Below are 19,434 nucleotides of genomic sequence, written 5' to 3' on the forward strand. Positions count from 1 at the left end.
ACACCCCACACACACACAGTGACCCCCACCTTCCACATTGACTTGTTGTTGGTCCCTGTGGATGATGGGCTGGGTGAGGTTGTGCAGGTACTCCATGCCCTTGGCCAAGTCAATGGCGATGATGAGCTTGGTCGATGATCCTGTCCATTGACACATCATTGCACATTATTAGAGGAGCAACAGCAACACTTAGCAACACAGATCGATGCTCCCTGGCCCTGCCAATCAACTGATACCACTTTACACAGCAGTAGATCAATGAGCTAGCTCATAGACTGTTAGACTTCATCTAGACGCAGAGTAACACTTAGTATAGATCAATGATGGGAAAGACTGACGTAGAGACAGTACCAAGAAATGATACTTGAAACAGTTGCTTTGGAGGCAGACAGTATTCATTGTGGATTTATAATTCATAGCCTACCTTTATCATGATACACAGGTTTCCAGCTGAAGAAAAAGCCTCTTTATAATAAAGCCATAATAATGATTGCCATGTGGCATAGGCTACAGATGAGCAGAGGAGCATTTTAGGATTTCCACAAGTCTTTTATTGTTGTTGTAGGGGCCCGAAAAAAATTGGCCTTTTAAAAACGCATTTCATGCAATTCTTTGCCCTTTTCCATGACAGAAGACAGTAGCTGAATCTTGTTTAATACCATAACAAATGACCGAAATGAGTGGCTACTCTGATACTGACAAACCGAGATCAATCTGGTCTTGAATTCAAACAAACAATAGCCCAGGCCAATGAAGCGACACACAGATTGTGCAATATTAAGAGGCAATATATGTTCTGTATATATACAGTACCAGTCAAAAGTTTAGACACCTACTCATTCAAGGGTTTTTTCATTATTTTTACAAATTTCTACATTGTACAATAGTAGTGAAGACATCAAAACTATGAAATAACACATATGGAATCATGTAGTAACTAAAAAGGTAGCCACCCTTAATGACAGCTTTGCACACTCTTGGCATTCTCTCAACCAGCTTCATGAGGTAGTCACCTGGAATCCATTTCAATTAACAGGTGTGCCTCGATAAAAGTAAATCTGTGGAATTCTTTCCTTCTTAATGCGTTTTAGCCAATCAAAATATTTTTGGGGGGGAGCACACGGGGAGATTGGCGGAGTCAGACGATAGACCTGAGCCAACTCCCTGTGCTTACCGGGAGAGGCGTAGTACTGGTCAGGCACCTGCTGTCACGCATGGTGTTGCCAGTGCGCGCTCATACCCCGGAGCGCTATAGGCCAGCCCCCCGCAAGTGCCGTGCGAGAGTGGGCATCCAGCCAGGGCGTGTTGTGCCTGCTCAGCGTGTTTGGTCTCCGGTACGCCGTTTCGGCCCAGGGTATCCTGCGCCGGCGCTGCGTGCTGTGTCTCCGGGGCGCTGGGAGGGTGCAGTTCGCCCCAAGCCTGCGCTCCGGCCGTGCCAGGCGAATGTGGGCATTGAGCCTAAGGGAGAGGTACGAGTGGTATGCACCAGATCTCCAGTGCTCACCCACAGCTCGGTTCAACCTGTGCCTGCACTCTGGAGGGTCCGGGCTAAAGTGGTCATTCAGCCTGGAGGAGTGGTGCCAAGGCTGCGCACCAGAGCTCCCGTGCTCCCCCACAGCCCGGTCCATCCGGTGCCTCCTCCACTCACCAGGCCTCCTGTAGGTCTCCCCAGCCTGGTGGGTCCTGTGGTAGCCCCACGCACCAGGCTGTCTCTCCGTCTCCTCCCTCCAGGTTCTCCCGCCTGTCCGGCACTTCCGGAGTCTCCCTCCTGTCCGGAGCTGCCAGAGCCGCCCTCCTGTCCGGAGCTGCCAGAGCCGCCCTCCTGTCCAAGCTGCCAGAGGGGCCCTCCTGTCCGGAGCTGCCAGAGCCGCCCGTCAGTTAGGAGCTGCCAGAGCCGCCCGTCAGTCAGGAGCTGCCAGAGCCGCCCGCCAGTCAGGAGCTGCCAGAGCCGCCCTTCACTCCGGAGCTGCCAGAGTCTCCCGCCTGTCCGGCGCTGCCAGAGTCTCCCGTCTATTCGGGGCCCGCTATAAGGGTCCCGGGGTCGGCGGGGAGGGTCGCCGCTCCAAAGGTGCCGCCTAAGTGGGCCAAGACTAAGGTGGAGTGAGGTCCACGTCCCGCGCCAGAGCCGCCACCGCGGACAGATGCCCACCCAGACCCTCCCCTATGGGTTTAGGTTTTGCGGCCAGAATCCGCACCTTTTTATGTCTCTATTTTAGTTTGGTCAGGGCGTGAGTTGGGGTGGGCATTTTATGTTTTGTTCTGTGTGTTAGATTTCTATGTGTTTGGCCTGGTATGGTTCCCAATCAGAGGCAGCTGTCAATCGTTGTCTCTGATTGAGAACCATACTTAGGCAGCCTGTTTTCCCACTATGGGTTGTGGGTAGTTGTTTTCTGTTTTGTGTGTATTGCACCTTGCAGAACTGTTCGTTTGTCGTGTTGTTGTTTTTTTATTCAAGTATTCGTATTTATTAAAAGTATTATGAATACTTACCACGCTGCATCTTGGTCCTCTTCTCCTTCTCCCGACGACAATAGTTACACTGTGCTCCACCAGCAGACACAGGGTGGCCAGTCACAGCTCCAGGGAGCATCAGTTACTGTGCAGGTAGTGATGACTCATCACACACAGGGTGTGGTGGCTGCTGTAGTGGCTGTCTGTGATGTTGTTCACAATATCCTTCCCCAGTTGGAAGTCCCTGCTGTGCAGTTAGAGACGCAGGAAGGGAGGCCCGCTCTGCTCCAGGCCAGGCAGCAGCTGTTCCACCACCCAGCGTTCGTCTCTCCCACTTTATAAAACACAAAGGCATCGTAGGGGTGGTGCCCTTTGGTGTTGGACCTCTGTACTGCCTCCTCCAGCCAGCCACAGCCAATTTGGCACAGGACCAACATAGTCCCCAAGCCAGTTGATGGAGTAGGACCACCAGCTAAAGATAAGCAGTCCAAGGGAGATACAGAGGAACAGGATAAATCCCAAGTCCAGGGAACAATGGGCCACAGAGTACCTGGGGAGTTCTGGGCACCATCTTCAGTTTTGCATGTCATTTTCAACCCCCCATTAAGCCAAAAGATGACCTGGACATTTTTCTGTTCTCTGGCCCAGTTGTCCAGCCAGGCGTTATGACAGTAGCGGTGTAGTCGAGGACCAAATAAGTCCATGCACACTACCACAGGCTGGTCAGGGGCTCTGGGATGCCCTCAAACATGGTAAACTCCTCACGGGCTTGAACTTGAATCACACTGAGGGAGTGCAGGGCTCTTCTCAGCTCCTCCTCCAAAGTGAGGATCCTACATTCAATCAGACAGAGGCTCTCCAGCCTGGCCCAGCACTAGCTGAACACTGAGATCCACTTCTATTATCTAGAGATACCTCAGCTGCACAAGCCTGTTCAGGTTATTCATGTCCACAGTTTGTTCTCTCACAAACTCTGGTGAGAGAACCAATTCAAACTCTAATTCCTGCATGGAGAGGAGGTACTTTGCAACGAAGTGAGACCCACATGTGACAGCCTTAAAGTGGACAACAGACTGAAAGAACGGTCTCCAGCAGTCCTGGAGGATCACACTCAATTGAGTGAAGAGCTGTAGGGTTAAGCCTGGTTTCGGGGTGCTGTCACTGCCGACGTTGATGTTTAGCAGAATATGTGCGTCAGATTCATACTCACACTTGCAGGTTTCTCACATTGGCTGGGTGGATGGTGAATGTTTCCTAAATCTACGTTGGTCAGCGATGGGTGAATGCAAATTCTGAAGTTTGCATGAGTGGATTATTTGCCAGTAATAGGGTCTCTAAGCTTTGCAGGCCAAATAAACTGTTGGGAAATCTTGTTATCCCCTAGGTCTAGGAATCCCAATTCACCAAGTCCCGTAAATGTAAAGTCCACAGTAGTGGTGATTTGATAGCGTCTTAAATCCAGCCATTTCGGATTTATCAAGCAACAGATGTTATCTGAGGTTATGTTTGCTAAAGGATAGTCTTGAAACGTATCTTCAACCATGTGACAGGAATCGTCTGAGTGTCACCAAGCTAATTTCAATCGCGGGTACCGAAGGGATATCATTAAAATCGTGTTGGTGAGATTCTTTAAATGATGGATGAAGGTCGGATTAACACGGGCCTTAACACCATCAGGAATATTCAAGCTGAGTACCTGTACCCCTTGACAGTTTTTCACTGCAGAGGATCGAGTAGTTCCCAATTTCATGGTTCCATAAATCAAGTTTTGTGATTGAAAGTGTCAACACTGTTTCACGAACAGACTCAAAGGAAATTATTTTCTCATTGAAAGAGAAAAAACCCAGTCTGTTTTATACCGGACTGTAAAGCTGCATCTGTAACTTGAGCGATGAGATGTTTTCAAAACATCTAAATGCTAATTTTTCTAAACAACGTGCGTTACTGAAAGAAAAAAATCACTTCTTGAAGACAATAGAAATCTATCGAGGAAGCTCGATAACAGTTCCGTGGGTGTCAGAGCAGTTTTGGTGCCTATCTCAATTAAAGTCCAGTGGCCTCATTTATTTAAAGAAATCTTAGATTTATACCTGAACTTAGTCGTAAGATCATTTCCTGACAGTGTGCTTACGTTCGATTCATAATTGATACTGAGCATAAAAAACCTAGCTTACGCAGGTTCTAAGAAGCCCGTTTGTAACTTACACACCTATGATCTATAAATCTCAAATTAACTTAAATTTGGCGGCACCTGTACGTGCCTTACAATCAGCGATTTTCCCTTATAGAATGCTAGCACAAATGAGGGTTTTAATCAGGAATAGCCATGGACCAAAAGAGAAAAGCAAACTTTTTGGAAGACGAGATCATGGCGATGGTAGAGGAGATTGAAGACAGGCAACACATATTATTCAGTGGACTAAATAGTGGGTTGACAAACAAAGCTAAACAGGTACAGTAGCTTGGGAGTCTGTTGCCGCTGCAGTGATGTAACTCTAGGGCAGCACCCATAGATTGTGCATTGCCTTCGTGTCCCCTTGAGTGGCAGAACACTGATTCAATCACGGGTCAACTAGATAACATTACCAACCCCTACACTCCGTATTTTCCGCTGGCTGCCCTACCACCACAGAAAGCACTAAGCTAGGCTGAAACACCTGCATTTTGAAACTGCCTTACTCAAGAAAGCAAAAGAGAGACCAAGTTTGTATGCGGCGTTATGAACTCAATTATTTATTTATTTTTTGACATTGTTCGCAAACACATTTTTATTTTACAATTACTGACATTTAATCATAGTAAAAATGCCCTGTCTTAGGTCAGTTAGGATCACCACTTTATTTTAAGAATGTGAAATGTCAGAATAATAGTAGAGAGAATTATTTATTTCAGCTTTTCTTTATTTTATCACATTCCCAGTGGGTCAGAAGTTTACATACACTCAATTAGTATTGGTAGCATTGCCTTTAAATTGTTTAACTTGGGTCAAACATTTCTGGTAGCCTTCCACAAGCTTCCCACAATAAGTTGGGTGAGTTTTGGCCCATTCCCCCTGACAGAGCTGGTGTAACTGAGTCAGGTTTGTAGGCCTCCTTGCTCACACATGCTTTTTCAGTTCTGCCTACAAATTTTCTATAAGATTGAGGACAGGGCTTTGTGATGGCCACTCCAATACCTTGTCTTTGTTGTCCTTAAGCCATTTTGCCACAACTTTGGAAGTATACTTGAGGTCATTGTCCATTTGGAAGACCCATTTGCAAGCAAACCTTAACTTCCTGACTGATGTCTTGAGATGTTGCTTCAATATATCCACATGATTTTTTTCCTCATGTAGCCATCTATTTTGTGAAGTGCACCAGTCCCTCCTGCAGCAAAGCACCCCCACAACATGATGCTGCACCCCCATGCTTCACGGTTGGGGTGGTGTTCTTCGGCTTGCAAGCTTCCCCCTTTTTCCACCTTACATAACGATGGTCATTATGGCCAAACAGTTCTGTTTTTGTTTCATCAGACCAGAGGACATTTCGCCAAAAAGTATGATCTTTGTCCCCATGTGCAGTTGCAAACCGTAGTCTGACTTTTTTATGGCAGTTTTGGGGCAGTGGCTTCTTCCTTGCTGAGCGGCCTTTCAGGTTATGTCGATATAGGACTCATTTTACTGTGGATATAGATACTTTTGTATCTGTTTCCTTCAGCATCTTCACAAGGTGTTTTGCTGTTGTTCTGGGATTGATTTGCACATTTCGCACCAAAATACGTTCATCTCTAGGAGACAGAACGCGTCTCCTTCCTGAGCGGTATGATGGCTGCATGGTCCCATGGTGTTTATACTTGCATACTATTGTTTGTACAGGTCTTGGCTGATTTCTTTCGATTTTCCCATGATGTCAAGCAAAGAGGCACTGACTTTGATATTAGGCCTTGAAATACATCCACAGGTACACCTCCAATTGACTAAAATTATGTCAATTAGCCTATCAGAAGCTTCTAAAGCCATAACATCATTTCCTGGAATTTTCCAAGCTGTTTAAAGGCACAGTCAACTTAGTGTATGTAAACTTCTGACCCAATGGAATTGTGATACAGTGAATAATAAGTCAAATAATCTGTCTGTAAACAATTGTTGGAAAAATGACTTGTGTCATGCACAAAGTAACCGACTTGCCAAAAGCAGACACTAGTTGAAAAACTATTTTTAATGACTCCAACCTAAGTGTATGTAAACTTCCGACTTCAACTGTATATTTAAATGCCCCCCACTTCTAAAACTAAAGTTGCGCCCCTGATTACTATGGTTCAAATGTGCTTTTTTAGGGTACCACCCCAATATGTACAGTACCAGTCAACAGTTTGGACATGCCTACTCATTCAAGGGTTTTTCTTTATTTGGACTATTTTCTACATTGTAGAGTAATAGTGAAGGCATCAAAACTATGAAATAACACATATGGTATCATGTAGTAACTAAAAAAGTGTTAAATAAATCAAAATGTATTTTATATTTGAATTTTTCAAAGTAGCCACCCGTTGCCTTGATGACAGCTTTGCACACTCTTGACAATCTACTGGCAAATCCTTTTCAATCTTGGAATTAATAGAAATGATAGATAAAACGTATCAGTGTTCATCGGCCATTGGACGAAAAAATGACACGTTGGAAATCGCCAATTTAACAATGACTGGTTTGGAAGGAATTACTGGCTAACTGCAAGCATTGCAAAGCAATCACGAGCCTGCTATTCAGTGGAGTGGGTGTGTGGTCCAAGTCTGGGTTTAAGGGTCTCCTCCAAGCTTAAAAGGATAAATATTCAACATAGGCCATGTTTTCAATCCAGCATGACTTCTGCCGTGCTCAAAACAACTGGATACTTGGAACTGGGAAATCTCAGACTTCAGTGAGTTCAAGACAACTGGGAACTCGGAAAAAAACAAGCTCCGATTGTGAAAATACATTTTAAACAAGTCACCCAATTTGGAATTGCAAGTCAGGCCTCTCTCTAAAGCTCTGACCTGAAGTTCACTGACATCATCATGATTTGACCTCGAAAGCACCATAAATCCAGAGAATGCCAGACTTTGATGTTAAAGTTTACCCACTAAGGACCACCTTGACTCAAACCTGGGTGTCTGTAGTGACACCTCAAGCACAGAGATGCAGTGCCTTAGACCACTGCGCCACTCGGGAGCCCCTGAGTGTTTAGCTTGGTGTTTACTATATTGATTACCAGACAATAATTAGGAGAAACACTCTAATGAGTGACATAGCAACAGTGGGCTCCTGAGTGGCGCAGAGGTCTAAGGCACTGCATCTCAGTGCTTGAGGCGTCACTACAGTCCCTGGATTGAATCCATGCTGTATCACATCTAGCTGTGATTGTGAGTCCCATAGGTTGGTGTGCAATTGACCCAGCATTGTCTGGGTTTGGCAGGGGTAGGCTGTCATTGTAAATAAGAATTTGTTCTTAACTGACATGCCTAGTTAAATAAAGTAGCCAGGGAGTTTCACATTGGCTTGTTGTTTGCTATCAAGTACCATATTATTTTATTTAGGAGACACTCTGTAATAAGTCCCATAGCAACAGTAACCAGTGAACCGGTGAGTGCGTCATTGTCAGCTGACAGGGATGTGAAGTGCTGCTGGGACGATGGATTACACAGCGTGTGTGTATGTGCATGTGTATATGTGTGTGTGTGTATCAGTTGAAGTGCTGGGGTACTTTTAGTCATGCTTTTGATCTTGCCCAGGGGGGGACAGCACAGACACGTAGGACCAATCTGAAAGAGTAGTGACAAGATAAGCAGGATGTTCACTGAAACACCCGTTTTCTGCTCAAACCATGCTCAACATTAGCCTGATCCCAGATCTGTATGTGCTATCACAAGGAGTTGTCAAGAGAGCAGAAACAGACTGACCAAGCTAGCTCAACATCTATTCCTTTTTAGAAAATGACATATTTACTTCTATTGTATCAGTACTCTTGGTAAGGTGTTATCTTAGACTTAAACATTAATCATGTTAAATAGGCAACATCCTCTCCTTTACAACAGATATGTAAACTCAGCAAAAAAAGAAACATCATCTCACTGTCAACTGCGTTTATTTTCAGCAAACTTAACATGTGTAAATATTTGTATGATAAATATTTGTATAACAAGATTCAACAACTGAGAAATAAACTGAACAAGTTCCACAGACATGTGACTAACATAAATTGAATAATGTGTCCCTGAACAAAGGGGGGGGGTCAAAAGTAACAGTCTGGTGTGGCCACCAGCTGCATTAAGTACTGCAGTGCATTTCATCCTCATGAACTGTACCAGATTTGCCAGTTCTTGCTCTGAGATGTTACCCCACTCTTCCACCAAGACACCTGCAAATTCCTGGACATTTCTGGAGGGAATGGCGCTGGCCCTCACCTTACTATCCAACAGGTCCCAGACGCGCTCAATGGGATTGAGATCCAGGCTCTTCACTGGCTATGGCAGAACACTGACATTCCTGTCTTGCATGAAATCACGCACAGGACGAGCAGTATGGTTGGTGGCATTGTCATAATGGAGGGTCATGTCAGGATGAGCCTGCAGGAAGGGTACCACATGAGGGAGGAGGATGTCTTCCCTGTAATGCACAGCGTTGAGATTGCCTCCAATGACAACAAGCTCAGTCCGATGATGCTGTGACACACCACCCCATACCATGACGGACCCTCCACTTCCAAATCCATCCCGCTCCAGACTACAGACCTCGGTGTAACGCTCATTCCTTTGACGATAAACGCGAATCGGACCATCACCCCTGGTGAGACAAAACCGCGACTCATCAGTGAAGAGCACTTTTTGCCAGTCCTGTCTGGTCCAGCGACAGTGAGTTTGTGCCCATAGGCGACATTGTTGCCGGTGATGTCTGGTGAGGACCTGCTTTACAACAGGCCTCACCTCAGTCCAGCATCTCTCAGCCTATTGCGGACAGTCTGAGCACTGATGGGGGGATTGTGCATTCCTGGTGTAACTAGGGCAGTTGATGTTAACATCCTGTACCTGTCCCGCAGGTGTGATGTTCGGATGTACCAATCCTGTGCAGGTGTTGTTACAAGTGGTCTGCCATTGCGAGGATGATCAGCTGTCCGTTCTGTCTCCCCGTAGTGCTGTCATGGGCATATCACAGTACTGACATTGCAATTTATTGCCCTGGCCACATCTGCAGTCCTCATGCCTCCTTGCAGCATGCCTAAGGCACTTTCACACAGATTAGCAGGGACCCTGTGCATTTTTCTTTTGGTGTTTTTCAGAGTCAGTTAAAAGGCCTCTTTAGTGTCTTAAGTTTTCATAACTGTGAGCTTAATTGCCTACCGTCTGTAAGCTGTTAGTGTCTTAACGACCGTTCCACAGGTGCATGTTCATTAATTGTTTATGGTTCATTGAAAAAGCATGGGAAACAGTGTTAAAACCCTTTATAATGAAGATCTGGCAAGTTATTTGGATTTTAACTAATTATCTTTGAAGACAGGGTACTGAAAAAGGGACGTTACTTTTTTGTTGAGTTTAGCATTAGATATACAGTATATACACTCCATGTCCAAAAATACATGGTTACCTGTTCCAGTGTAGCTCAGTTGGTAGCGCATGCTGCTTGCAACACCAGGTTTGTGGGTTCGATTCCCACAGGGGACCAGAATGAAAAATAAGTTTTAAAATGTAGGCACTCACTACTTACTGTAAGTTGCTCTGGATAAGAGTGTCTGCTAAAAAATAAATGCTCATCAAACACCTCATTCCCAAATCATGGGTATTAATTGGGGTTAAGGTCAGGGCTCTGTCCAGTCAAGTTCTTGCACACTAATCTCAACAAACCATTTCTGTATGGACCTCGCTTTGTGCACAAGGGCATTGTCATGCTGAAACAGGAAAGGGCCTGCACAGAATAGTTGAGAATGTCATTGTATGCTGTAGTGTTAAGATTTCCATTTACTGGAACGAAAGGGCCTAGCCCTTACATGAAAAACAGCTCCAGACCATCATTCCTCTTCCACCAAACATTACATTTGGCATGCATTCGGGCAGGGAGCGATTTCCTGGCATCCGCCAAACCCAGATTCGTCCATCAGACTGCCAGATGGTGAAGCGTGATTCATAACTCCAGAGAACACGTTTCCACTGCTCCAGAGTCCAATGGCGGTGAGCTTTACACCACTCCAGCTAACATTTGGCATTTCCCATGGTGATCTTAGGCTTGTGTGCGGCTGCTCGTCCATGGAAACCCATTTCATGAAGCTCCTGATGAACAGTTCTTGTGCTTACGTTGCTTCCAGAGGCAGTTTGAAACTCGGTATTGAGTGTTGCAACAGAGGACAGTCAATTTTTACGTGCTTCATGTAACGGATTTCCTCCTCTTCGTCTGAGGAGGAGTAAGGATCGGACCAAAGCGCAGCGTGGTAAGTGTTCATGATGATTTTTAAATCAAACTCAGAACACTAAACAGAAAATAACAACGTGAATTTACAAAACCGAAACAGTACCGGGTGGCCAAAACACTCACACGGAAACAAACACCCACAAACCAAAAGTGAAACCCAGGCTACCTAAGTATGATTCTCAATCAGAGACAACTAACGACACCTGCCTCTGATTGAGAACCATACTAGGCCGAACACAAAAACCAACATAGAAAAACAAACATAGACTGCCCACCTCAACTCACGCCCTGACCATACTAAAACAAAGAATAAAATAACAGAACTATGGTCAGAACGTGACACTTCAGCTCTCGGCAGTCCCGCTCTGTAAGCTTGTGTGGCCTACCACTTTACAGTTGAGCCGTTGTTGCTCCGAGACATTTCTACTTCACAATAACAGTACTTCTCCCCTGCTAGCAGCTCTAGCAGGGGAGAAATTTGATGAACTGACTTGATGAAAAGGTGGCATCCTATGATGGTGCCATGTTGAAAGTCACTGAACTCTTCAGTAAGTTCCTTCTACTGCCAACTTTGCCTATTGAGATTACATGACTGTGTGCTCAATTTTATGTGGCTAAAATAGCCGAATCTACTACTTTGAAGGGGTGTCCACATCCTTTTGTATATATAGTGTATAATATCAGATAGAGAACATAAGCCAGTCAGTGAGTATGACAGAGTATCCCAGTGACCCCTTTCTCCTCCACTCATCTCCTCCGAGCTGGGAGTACTCATTGCAAGGGGAGTCATCCAGGGGTCGCTTGTAGTGTTTGAGCAGAGTGTTTGGCATGACAATGAGTGACAAGGAGTTGACATGATAGCACAAACAGATCAGTGACCTGGCTAAATCTGTACTGCTGATCCCCTGAAACCCCAGGACTGGACACACTCTAGGCATTTTATCAGGAAAGAAAAATAGAACAATAATGTGTATTTGATGTGACTTGCGCTCCACCATGTGGTAACACCATGAAATATCTCTATGCATCACAATCACTGTATGAAAGGTCAATGGATAGAATCATTTTTACAAAAATATTAGGCAAATTGCAATTCATTACTCACTAAGGAGAACACATTTAATGAACTTGTTAAACACATTATATGTCCAATGAACTTGTAAACATATTATAAATGCATTAATATATAGGGGACATATATATACAGTATATATATATATCCCTATTATATATACTGTATATATCCCCTCCTGAAATGACATACATTTCATTTTGAGAGGAGTGTCACCACACTGTCACCACACTATCATCTTATACACAATCAAGGTATAGAGCACTGAGCCCATTCCCGGTCAGTCTCGATGGACACAGGGTCCGTATGTGGACTCCTACCCAGGACCCAAATCTGTCTGTGCTATATTGTCATGACCTTAGGAGTTGGCTAGACAACATAAACTGATATGGGACCAGGCTAACAATCAAAGCTGATGAGCTAATGGGTGTCAAGCCAAGAGCGTAACAGTACTGTAAAACACTGTCATGTTTTGGTAATAGGATATTAATAGTAATTGGTCATTCATACCTCCAAACATGCAGCAGAGATGCAACAGGGACAGCCCACTCCCTGTCCGGTAATTGAAGTTCACCTTTTGGGAAGCTTAATCAGAGCTGAGCCATACAAATACAACATACTGTAAATCGAGTGTAAAAACATATAATTCCATTAGTTATTACATTGTACTTTACACTAATGTAAAACATAATCGATGCCATTAAAATATAATATATTTAACAAAACATATACCAATAGTAATAATCATCCCAGAATACGTTTTTTTTTAAACTGTTGCAAAAACTTCCTCAAGCCTCTCGATGATCACGCAGTACGACTCACTCAGCTTCTTCCATTCATCTTAATATGAGTTAGCATTATACATTGTTTGCCTGACTTACTGAGTTACAGTGTATTCGGGAAGTATTCAGACTTATTCTAAAATGGATTAAAAAAAAACATTTTCCTCAGCAATCTATACACAATACCCTTAATGACAAAGCGAAACCAGGTCTAGAAATTTTTGCAAATGTATTACAAATGAAAAACAGAAACATAAGTATTCAAATTCTTTGCTATGAGACTTGAAATTGATCTCAGGTACATCCTGTTTCCATTGATAATCCTTGAGATGTATCTACAACTTGATTGGAGTCCACCTGTGGTAAATTCAATTGATTTGACATGATTTGGAAAGGCACACACCTGTCTATATAAGGTCCCACATTTGACTGTGCATGTCAGAGCCAAAACTAAGCCATGAGGTTGAAGGAATTGTTTGTAGCGCTCCGAGACATGATTGAGTCGAGGCACAGATCTGTGGAAGGGTACCAAAATATTTCTGCAGCATTGAAGGTCCCCAAGAACACAGTAGCCTCCATCATTCTTAAATGGAAGATGTTTGGAACCACCAAGACTCTTCCTAGAGCTGGCCGCCAGGCCAAACTGAGCAATTGGTGGAGAAGAGCCTTGGTCAGGGAGGCGACCAACAGTGGTGGAAAAAGTACCCAATTGTCATACTTGAGTAAAAGTGAAACTCTCCCTGTAAAATAGTACTTGAGTAAAAGTCTAAAAGTATTTTGTTATAATTAAGTATCAAAAATAAAAGTATAAATAATTTCAAATTCCTTATATTAAAACACACCAGACAGCACGATCTTCTTGTTTTATAAATGTACCTATCGCCTTGGGGCACACTCCAACACTCACACATAATTTACAAACTAAGCATTTGTGTTTAGTGAGACCGCCAGCTCAGAGGCAGTACGGATGAGCAGGGATGTTCTCTTGATAAGTGTGTGAATTGGACCATTTTCCTTTCAAAATGTAACGAGTACTTTTGGGTGTCAGGGAAAGTATATGGAGTAAAAAGTAAATAATTTTCTTTAGGAATGTAGTGGAGTAAAAGTAAAAGTTGTCAAAAATATAAATAGTTAAGTAAAGTGCAGATACCCCCCAAAACTACTTAAGTAGTACTTTAAAGTATTGTTATTTAAGTACTTTACACCTCTGGTGACCAAGAACCCGATGGTCACTCTGACAGAGTTCCAGAGTTCCTCTGTGGAGATGGGAGAACCTTCCAGAAGGAAAACCATCTCTGCAGCACTCCACCAATCAGGCCTTTATGGTAGTGGCCAGACGGAAGCCACTCTTCAGTAAAAGGCACATGACAGCCCTCTTGGAGTTTGCCAAAAGGCACCTAAAGACTCTCAGACCATGAAAAACAAGATTATCTGGTCTGATGAAACCAAGATTGAATTATTTGGCCTGAATGCCAAGCATCACGTCTGGAGGAAAGCTAGCACCATCCCTAAGGTGAAGCATAGTGGTGGTAGCATCATGCTGTGGGGACGTTTTTCAGCAGCAGGGACTGGGAGACTAGTCAGCATTGACGCAAAGATGAACGGAGCAAAGTACTGAGGATTCCTTGATGAAAACCTGCTCCAGAGCACTCAGGACTTCAGACTGGTGGATATTTGATATTCTCTCTGGGGAAACCAAACAATCATACCAGCATGACATCATAGACTGGAAACTTGCCTCTGATTGAATGCCGATAGGCCACTACCTATATATTACTGTGTAGCAGTGTTTCCCAACTCCTGTCCTCGTGTACCCCCAACAGCACACAGTTTTGTTGTAGGCCCCACCTGGACAAACTCACCTGATTCAACTCATCCAGGGCTCGATGATTGGTTGACAAGTTGAATCAAGTGAGTTTGTCCAGGGCTACAACAAAACTGTGTTCCTTTGGGGGTACTCAAGGACTGGAGTTGGGAAGCACTGCTGCAGGGCCGGCTCCAGGCATAAGCGACAGTCGGGGCTCGACTTACTGTGGAGTTAGAATAGTAGAATACACAAGATGCAAGTTCGAAATGTGGTTGTGCATCAGCAGTTTTCCTCTTGTTTTGTCAGTCACTGACAGTCACTCAATTAGCCCATGTCAGATGACAATTTTTTGATTAATTTATCAATCTACTCAGTTTGCTAATCTTGTAGTCATAGCCGAATTACAGACCGGGCAAGCAGGGCACGTGCCCAGGGGCCCATACTGATTTTGTTTGTCACTCTCACTCAGATATCATTAACATGGAATAAGTCATGTGTAGAATTGCAGGAAATTAGCTTTAAAACTTCAGAAAATTCTCTCTGCCCCATTGCAAAATGTGTAGAACTGCAGAAACCTTGCTTTAAAACTTAAAATGTTCTCTCTGTTGTCAAGAGGGGGGCCACCAAAAATAATTGCTCACTTGGTGGGGGGCCCCCCAACCAAATCTTGCTTCATAGGGCCCCCCAAAAGGCTAGAGCTGGCACTGCTGTACAGGATGTCAAAAGCTGTCCCTTAAATTTGAGCACAGTACCAGAATCTATTTTAATTCTGAGGAAAGTGTCCCACACCAGCATAGGACAATTAAGAGACAAACACAAATCTCAAATATTTTCTGTCATTATTACAAAATGGATTGCCATTACCCAATCGTTTCCCCATAGACATTTTTTTTTAAATTATATACAACAGAAATAACATCTTTGTAACAAAAAAAAGCTACATCTAAATGTCCCATTTATGTATCAAATAGCTGATCCAACCATTGTACTCGAATGCTACCAAAAGCCCACCACTTTGCATCCCTACTTCAGTTCAATTTAACACACAATCCTTCCTATCATGATTACAAAAGGCACAATGGTATTACAATCAATAGTAGCCTAATCACTATAGCTCACAGTCAGCTCAATTTCTTCATCTTTACATCCTCCATTAGTTTCTTCCTGTACTTGAGCATCTCCTCCAAGTTTTTACATTGCAGGGCCTCCTGTAGAGACATCAGCTTGGTGCCTGGGGGCAACGTGACAGTGGACCCGCCCGGCTGCAGCATCTCCAGAGTCAGGGAGAAGGAGTTGCGCATGTCCGGGCACACAGGGAAGAGACAGGCGTTCCAAAGACTACAACTCGATGTGTCACCAGAGAACCTCAGGCTCTCGGGACTCAGGCCCCACTTGGCCAGGCACTCGACCAAACTGGCCCCGAACAGGTTCAAGCCCTCCATATTCGCAGGGGACCCCACGCTCTTCTTGAGGTCATCCTCGATGCCGAAGGTGACGGTAACAAAACCGGTTTGGCCCTCCCGGTTCACGCAGAGAGAGTGCATGAAGGTTCCATCAGGCACTTTCAGGCCCGCACCTACCCAGCAGCCGCTGAGTATGGTCCGCCCGCCAACATGAGCCCCGGCCTCCAGCCTGCAGTACTCTACCACCGAGCCTGGAGTTAAAGAGCAGCCGGGCTTCACGTCACTGAGCATCACACAGCAGACCTTAAAGCTAAAGTTTGGGCTGTAGCCTAGCACCTTGTATAGTCCCAGCTCACCCCTCAGGCACGGGTCCTCTGTGAGGTAGAAGAGGTACTCTGTGGTGGTGCCGATGTGGTAAAACTTGGAGTGGTTGAGAGCCACCAGGTTGAGCGGGGTTCCCTTAAGGCAGTGGAAAATCTTCTGACGCATCTCCACCAGGTTGCTCTCCTGCTTGGTGACGTTGGCAGTGTTGTTGGTGTAAGCCACCGTGGCTTGGGGACCCAGGGCCTGAAGGAAGTCCCCATAGGCATCGATCTCACAGCCCAAAGGACCCACTTCTCGGAATAGACTAAGCAACGACATTGCAGTGTTGTAATCTACATAATATGTACTGTCTGTGTACACAAACTCTGCATCACTCAGAAGTGACATACAGCTATCCTGGCTCTTACACACAGCACCGTTTTCGTGCATCTTCTTGACGCTAGGTTTGTGCAGAAAATGGAGGCAGGTCCTGTATTCCATGTCGGCCAATACAGACTTCTCCTTCTGGTCCAGCACAAAGACTCCGTGGGTTGTTCCAATGGAGATGGGGGAGGGATGGGCTAGAGCAGTGAACCCAGACCTGTCAAACCTGATGTTCTCATCCTCCGCTATACTGTAGAGCTCTATGCAATCCGCACTGGTTACCAGCACACCCGGTTTCATGTGCTTGGGTAAATCCACAAACACGGCCAGTTTGAGCTCCAGCATCTGGTAAAGAGGGTCACCCAAGGGCATGGGAGTGAAGATTTTCCCAAGGGCACTGGCATTGGGCAAACGCTGACTGAATCCACCTAGGAAAATCAAAGTTATTTGAACAATCAAAAATATACGCCATTTAGCAGAAACTTTTATCCAATGTGACCTACAATTGACTTACAGTAGTGCTTGCATAATTATGTTCAATAATATAGGCCTACCTTACACTTATATCACTTTTACATAATTTCCGATTAATATACAGTTTTACAATGTAATGAGCGATTATACCTGCATGAATCAGAAGGATCCTGTATCCACCCAGAGCCTTCCCATAGATGTCTTCCAGCCGTTGCAGAGAGTACAGTGTTGCGCCTCCATTTCCTGCGAGAGAAGTTCAATTCAGTCAAAGTGTATCAAGGTTCTCCGAATAGGAATCTAGGATCGGGTCCTCTTTGTCCATGTAATCTTATTCAATGTGATTCAAAAGGCAAACTGGTCCATAATCAGCACATAAATCAGGATGGGTTATCCTCACCTATTTTGGCTCCAGGTGGATCTGAGAACACGTGATATGAAATGCCAAGTGGGATCTCTTTCCTCCCAAGTTTCTCTGAGATCTGAAGTTCGTATGCTTCTCTCTGGTTGTCATCTACAGCAGTTAAAACAACTAGATCCCAAAACTCTCCAGGTTGCACCTGCTTACCTAAATGACAAACAAACATTACTTAAATGACACTGATAGCCTATGACTGGTGACTAGGCTACTGTTGCCTATCAATAAAATTTTGTAGAAGTCACTGTCCTAAAGCTTTTACATTGAACCCTTCAAGTTTGAATAGTTACAACAGGCTACACTTACCACGTAATGTATCGAATCTCTCAAGTTTCTCCATTGTTGCAATTTGCAACTTTTTACTTCCTTGTACGTTCATTCTCCTGGCTCAAAGTCAAGTGGTCTAATGCATACGAAACGGGCATCCGCAGAACTACTAACATCACATTTGCGTCATTCAATTTTTAAATGTAGCATATTCAGTTCTTGTGGATATGGAATGGATTGAAATTGAAATGTTCTGACTCGAAACTGCTGCAGTGATGTCACCTGCCTAATTTCCGGGTCTAGTCACATGATTATTATTATGCCCGAGAGCTACAATCAGAGAGGGAGGAGGATGCGAGATAACCCACTCCCTCCTTCTCGTTCATATACATTCAACGAACTAAGCAGACCAGGCCCAGCTGCTATCGCATTGGTGTCTATGCGACCTTAAGACCCGGAAATTAGAAGAAAAAAAAAATCAATGGTAAAGGACATCTTTATTTATCCACCATATTTGACCACAACGTTGTACAAGGCTGACAAAAGTTGCCATTCTGTCTGGCAGCGAGAAACTAGTTACGAAGTAACGAATTATTTAATCGATTCAATGACACAGAAGGTTTTAGCCCAGCGATTCTCAACTGGTGTGTCGAGAAGTTTTGAGTGGATTGGCGGTGTCCGAAAAAATAAATTATATATATATATATATACGGATTATTCAATAAAGTCATTGTTGTCATTCAACAAGAGACGAATAATTTTAATGCACATTTGTTTTCTTGAGAAATACTGCAATTAATGACCGATTTCTTGAGTGATTTTAGATTAATTCTGGCTATTTTGAGGAAGTGTAAACTGCCTATGGCGTCTCAAAATGGACAAACAGCACTATTGCCGCTTTTTATAATGTATTTAACCTGGCAAGTTAGTTAATTACAATGACGGCCTACCCTGTCTATGCTGAGCCAATTGTGCACCGCCCTATGGGACTCCCAATCACAGCCAGATGTGATACAGCCTGGATTCAAACCAGGGACAGTAGTGGCACCTCTTGCACTGAGATGCAGTGCCTTAGACCGCCACTTGGGAGTTTTTCAAGGGAATGTCTTTTAAGGGAGTATGCGAGCACACTCGTATTTATAAATAAATCCATCAGACGTGGACACCTGCAAGAACATGTTTGATATAGTGCTACAGAAGGCCGAAAATGACATTGATGAGCAGTGGTGTGTATCCATGGAAGCCAAGAGAAGCCAGGCTTACCCCAAAAATATATATAAAAATTACTAATAATATATCTTTTGTCTCGTATTTTTTTGTGTTTCATAATTTTCCTTCAATTCGCAAGAGGCTGAATGTATCTCACAGGAGAAAGCATCCAGGGGAGCGAAACAGCGCCCCTCTGTCTCTCTACTTGAAGGCCATCTATCTTATGCTGTCTGGTCCAAACGTGTATGACATTGTTGCCATCCGTTGCATTGAATGTAAGCGAACTCAGTGAGCATTTGGCAACACTTGACAAAAAAACTATAAAACATTTGCCAATCAGCTTTTAGCTCAACTGTGAATGGTCCTGCCTGAAAAAAATAGTCAAAGGAAGCCAGCTTGGATTTGGCATCTCTCCAATCAAATCACTTAGATAACATAAACAACTCGAATTGTT

At 44.2% G+C, this 19,434-nt stretch overlaps 1 protein-coding gene across 1 annotated transcript; it reads right to left on the minus strand.

Annotated features, from left to right (window-relative positions):
- Positions 1 to 14,770: 14,770 nt before the first annotated feature.
- On the minus strand, positions 14,771 to 18,212 carry fpgt (fucose-1-phosphate guanylyltransferase). The gene is made up of 4 exons (XM_020498545.2): positions 17,811 to 18,212; positions 17,487 to 17,654; positions 17,240 to 17,332; positions 14,771 to 17,043 (listed from the first exon to the last, which is right to left on the minus strand). Exons 1-4 carry the CDS (start codon positions 17,881 to 17,883, stop codon positions 15,647 to 15,649), a joined length of 1,731 nt encoding a protein of 576 aa, XP_020354134.1. The 5' UTR covers positions 17,884 to 18,212; the 3' UTR covers positions 14,771 to 15,646.
- Between the last annotated feature and the right edge of the window lie 1,222 nt (positions 18,213 to 19,434).

Source organism: Oncorhynchus kisutch, linkage group LG13 (assembly GCF_002021735.2).
Source record: "Oncorhynchus kisutch isolate 150728-3 linkage group LG13, Okis_V2, whole genome shotgun sequence".
In the NCBI taxonomy this organism is placed as follows: domain Eukaryota; kingdom Metazoa; phylum Chordata; class Actinopteri; order Salmoniformes; family Salmonidae; genus Oncorhynchus; species Oncorhynchus kisutch.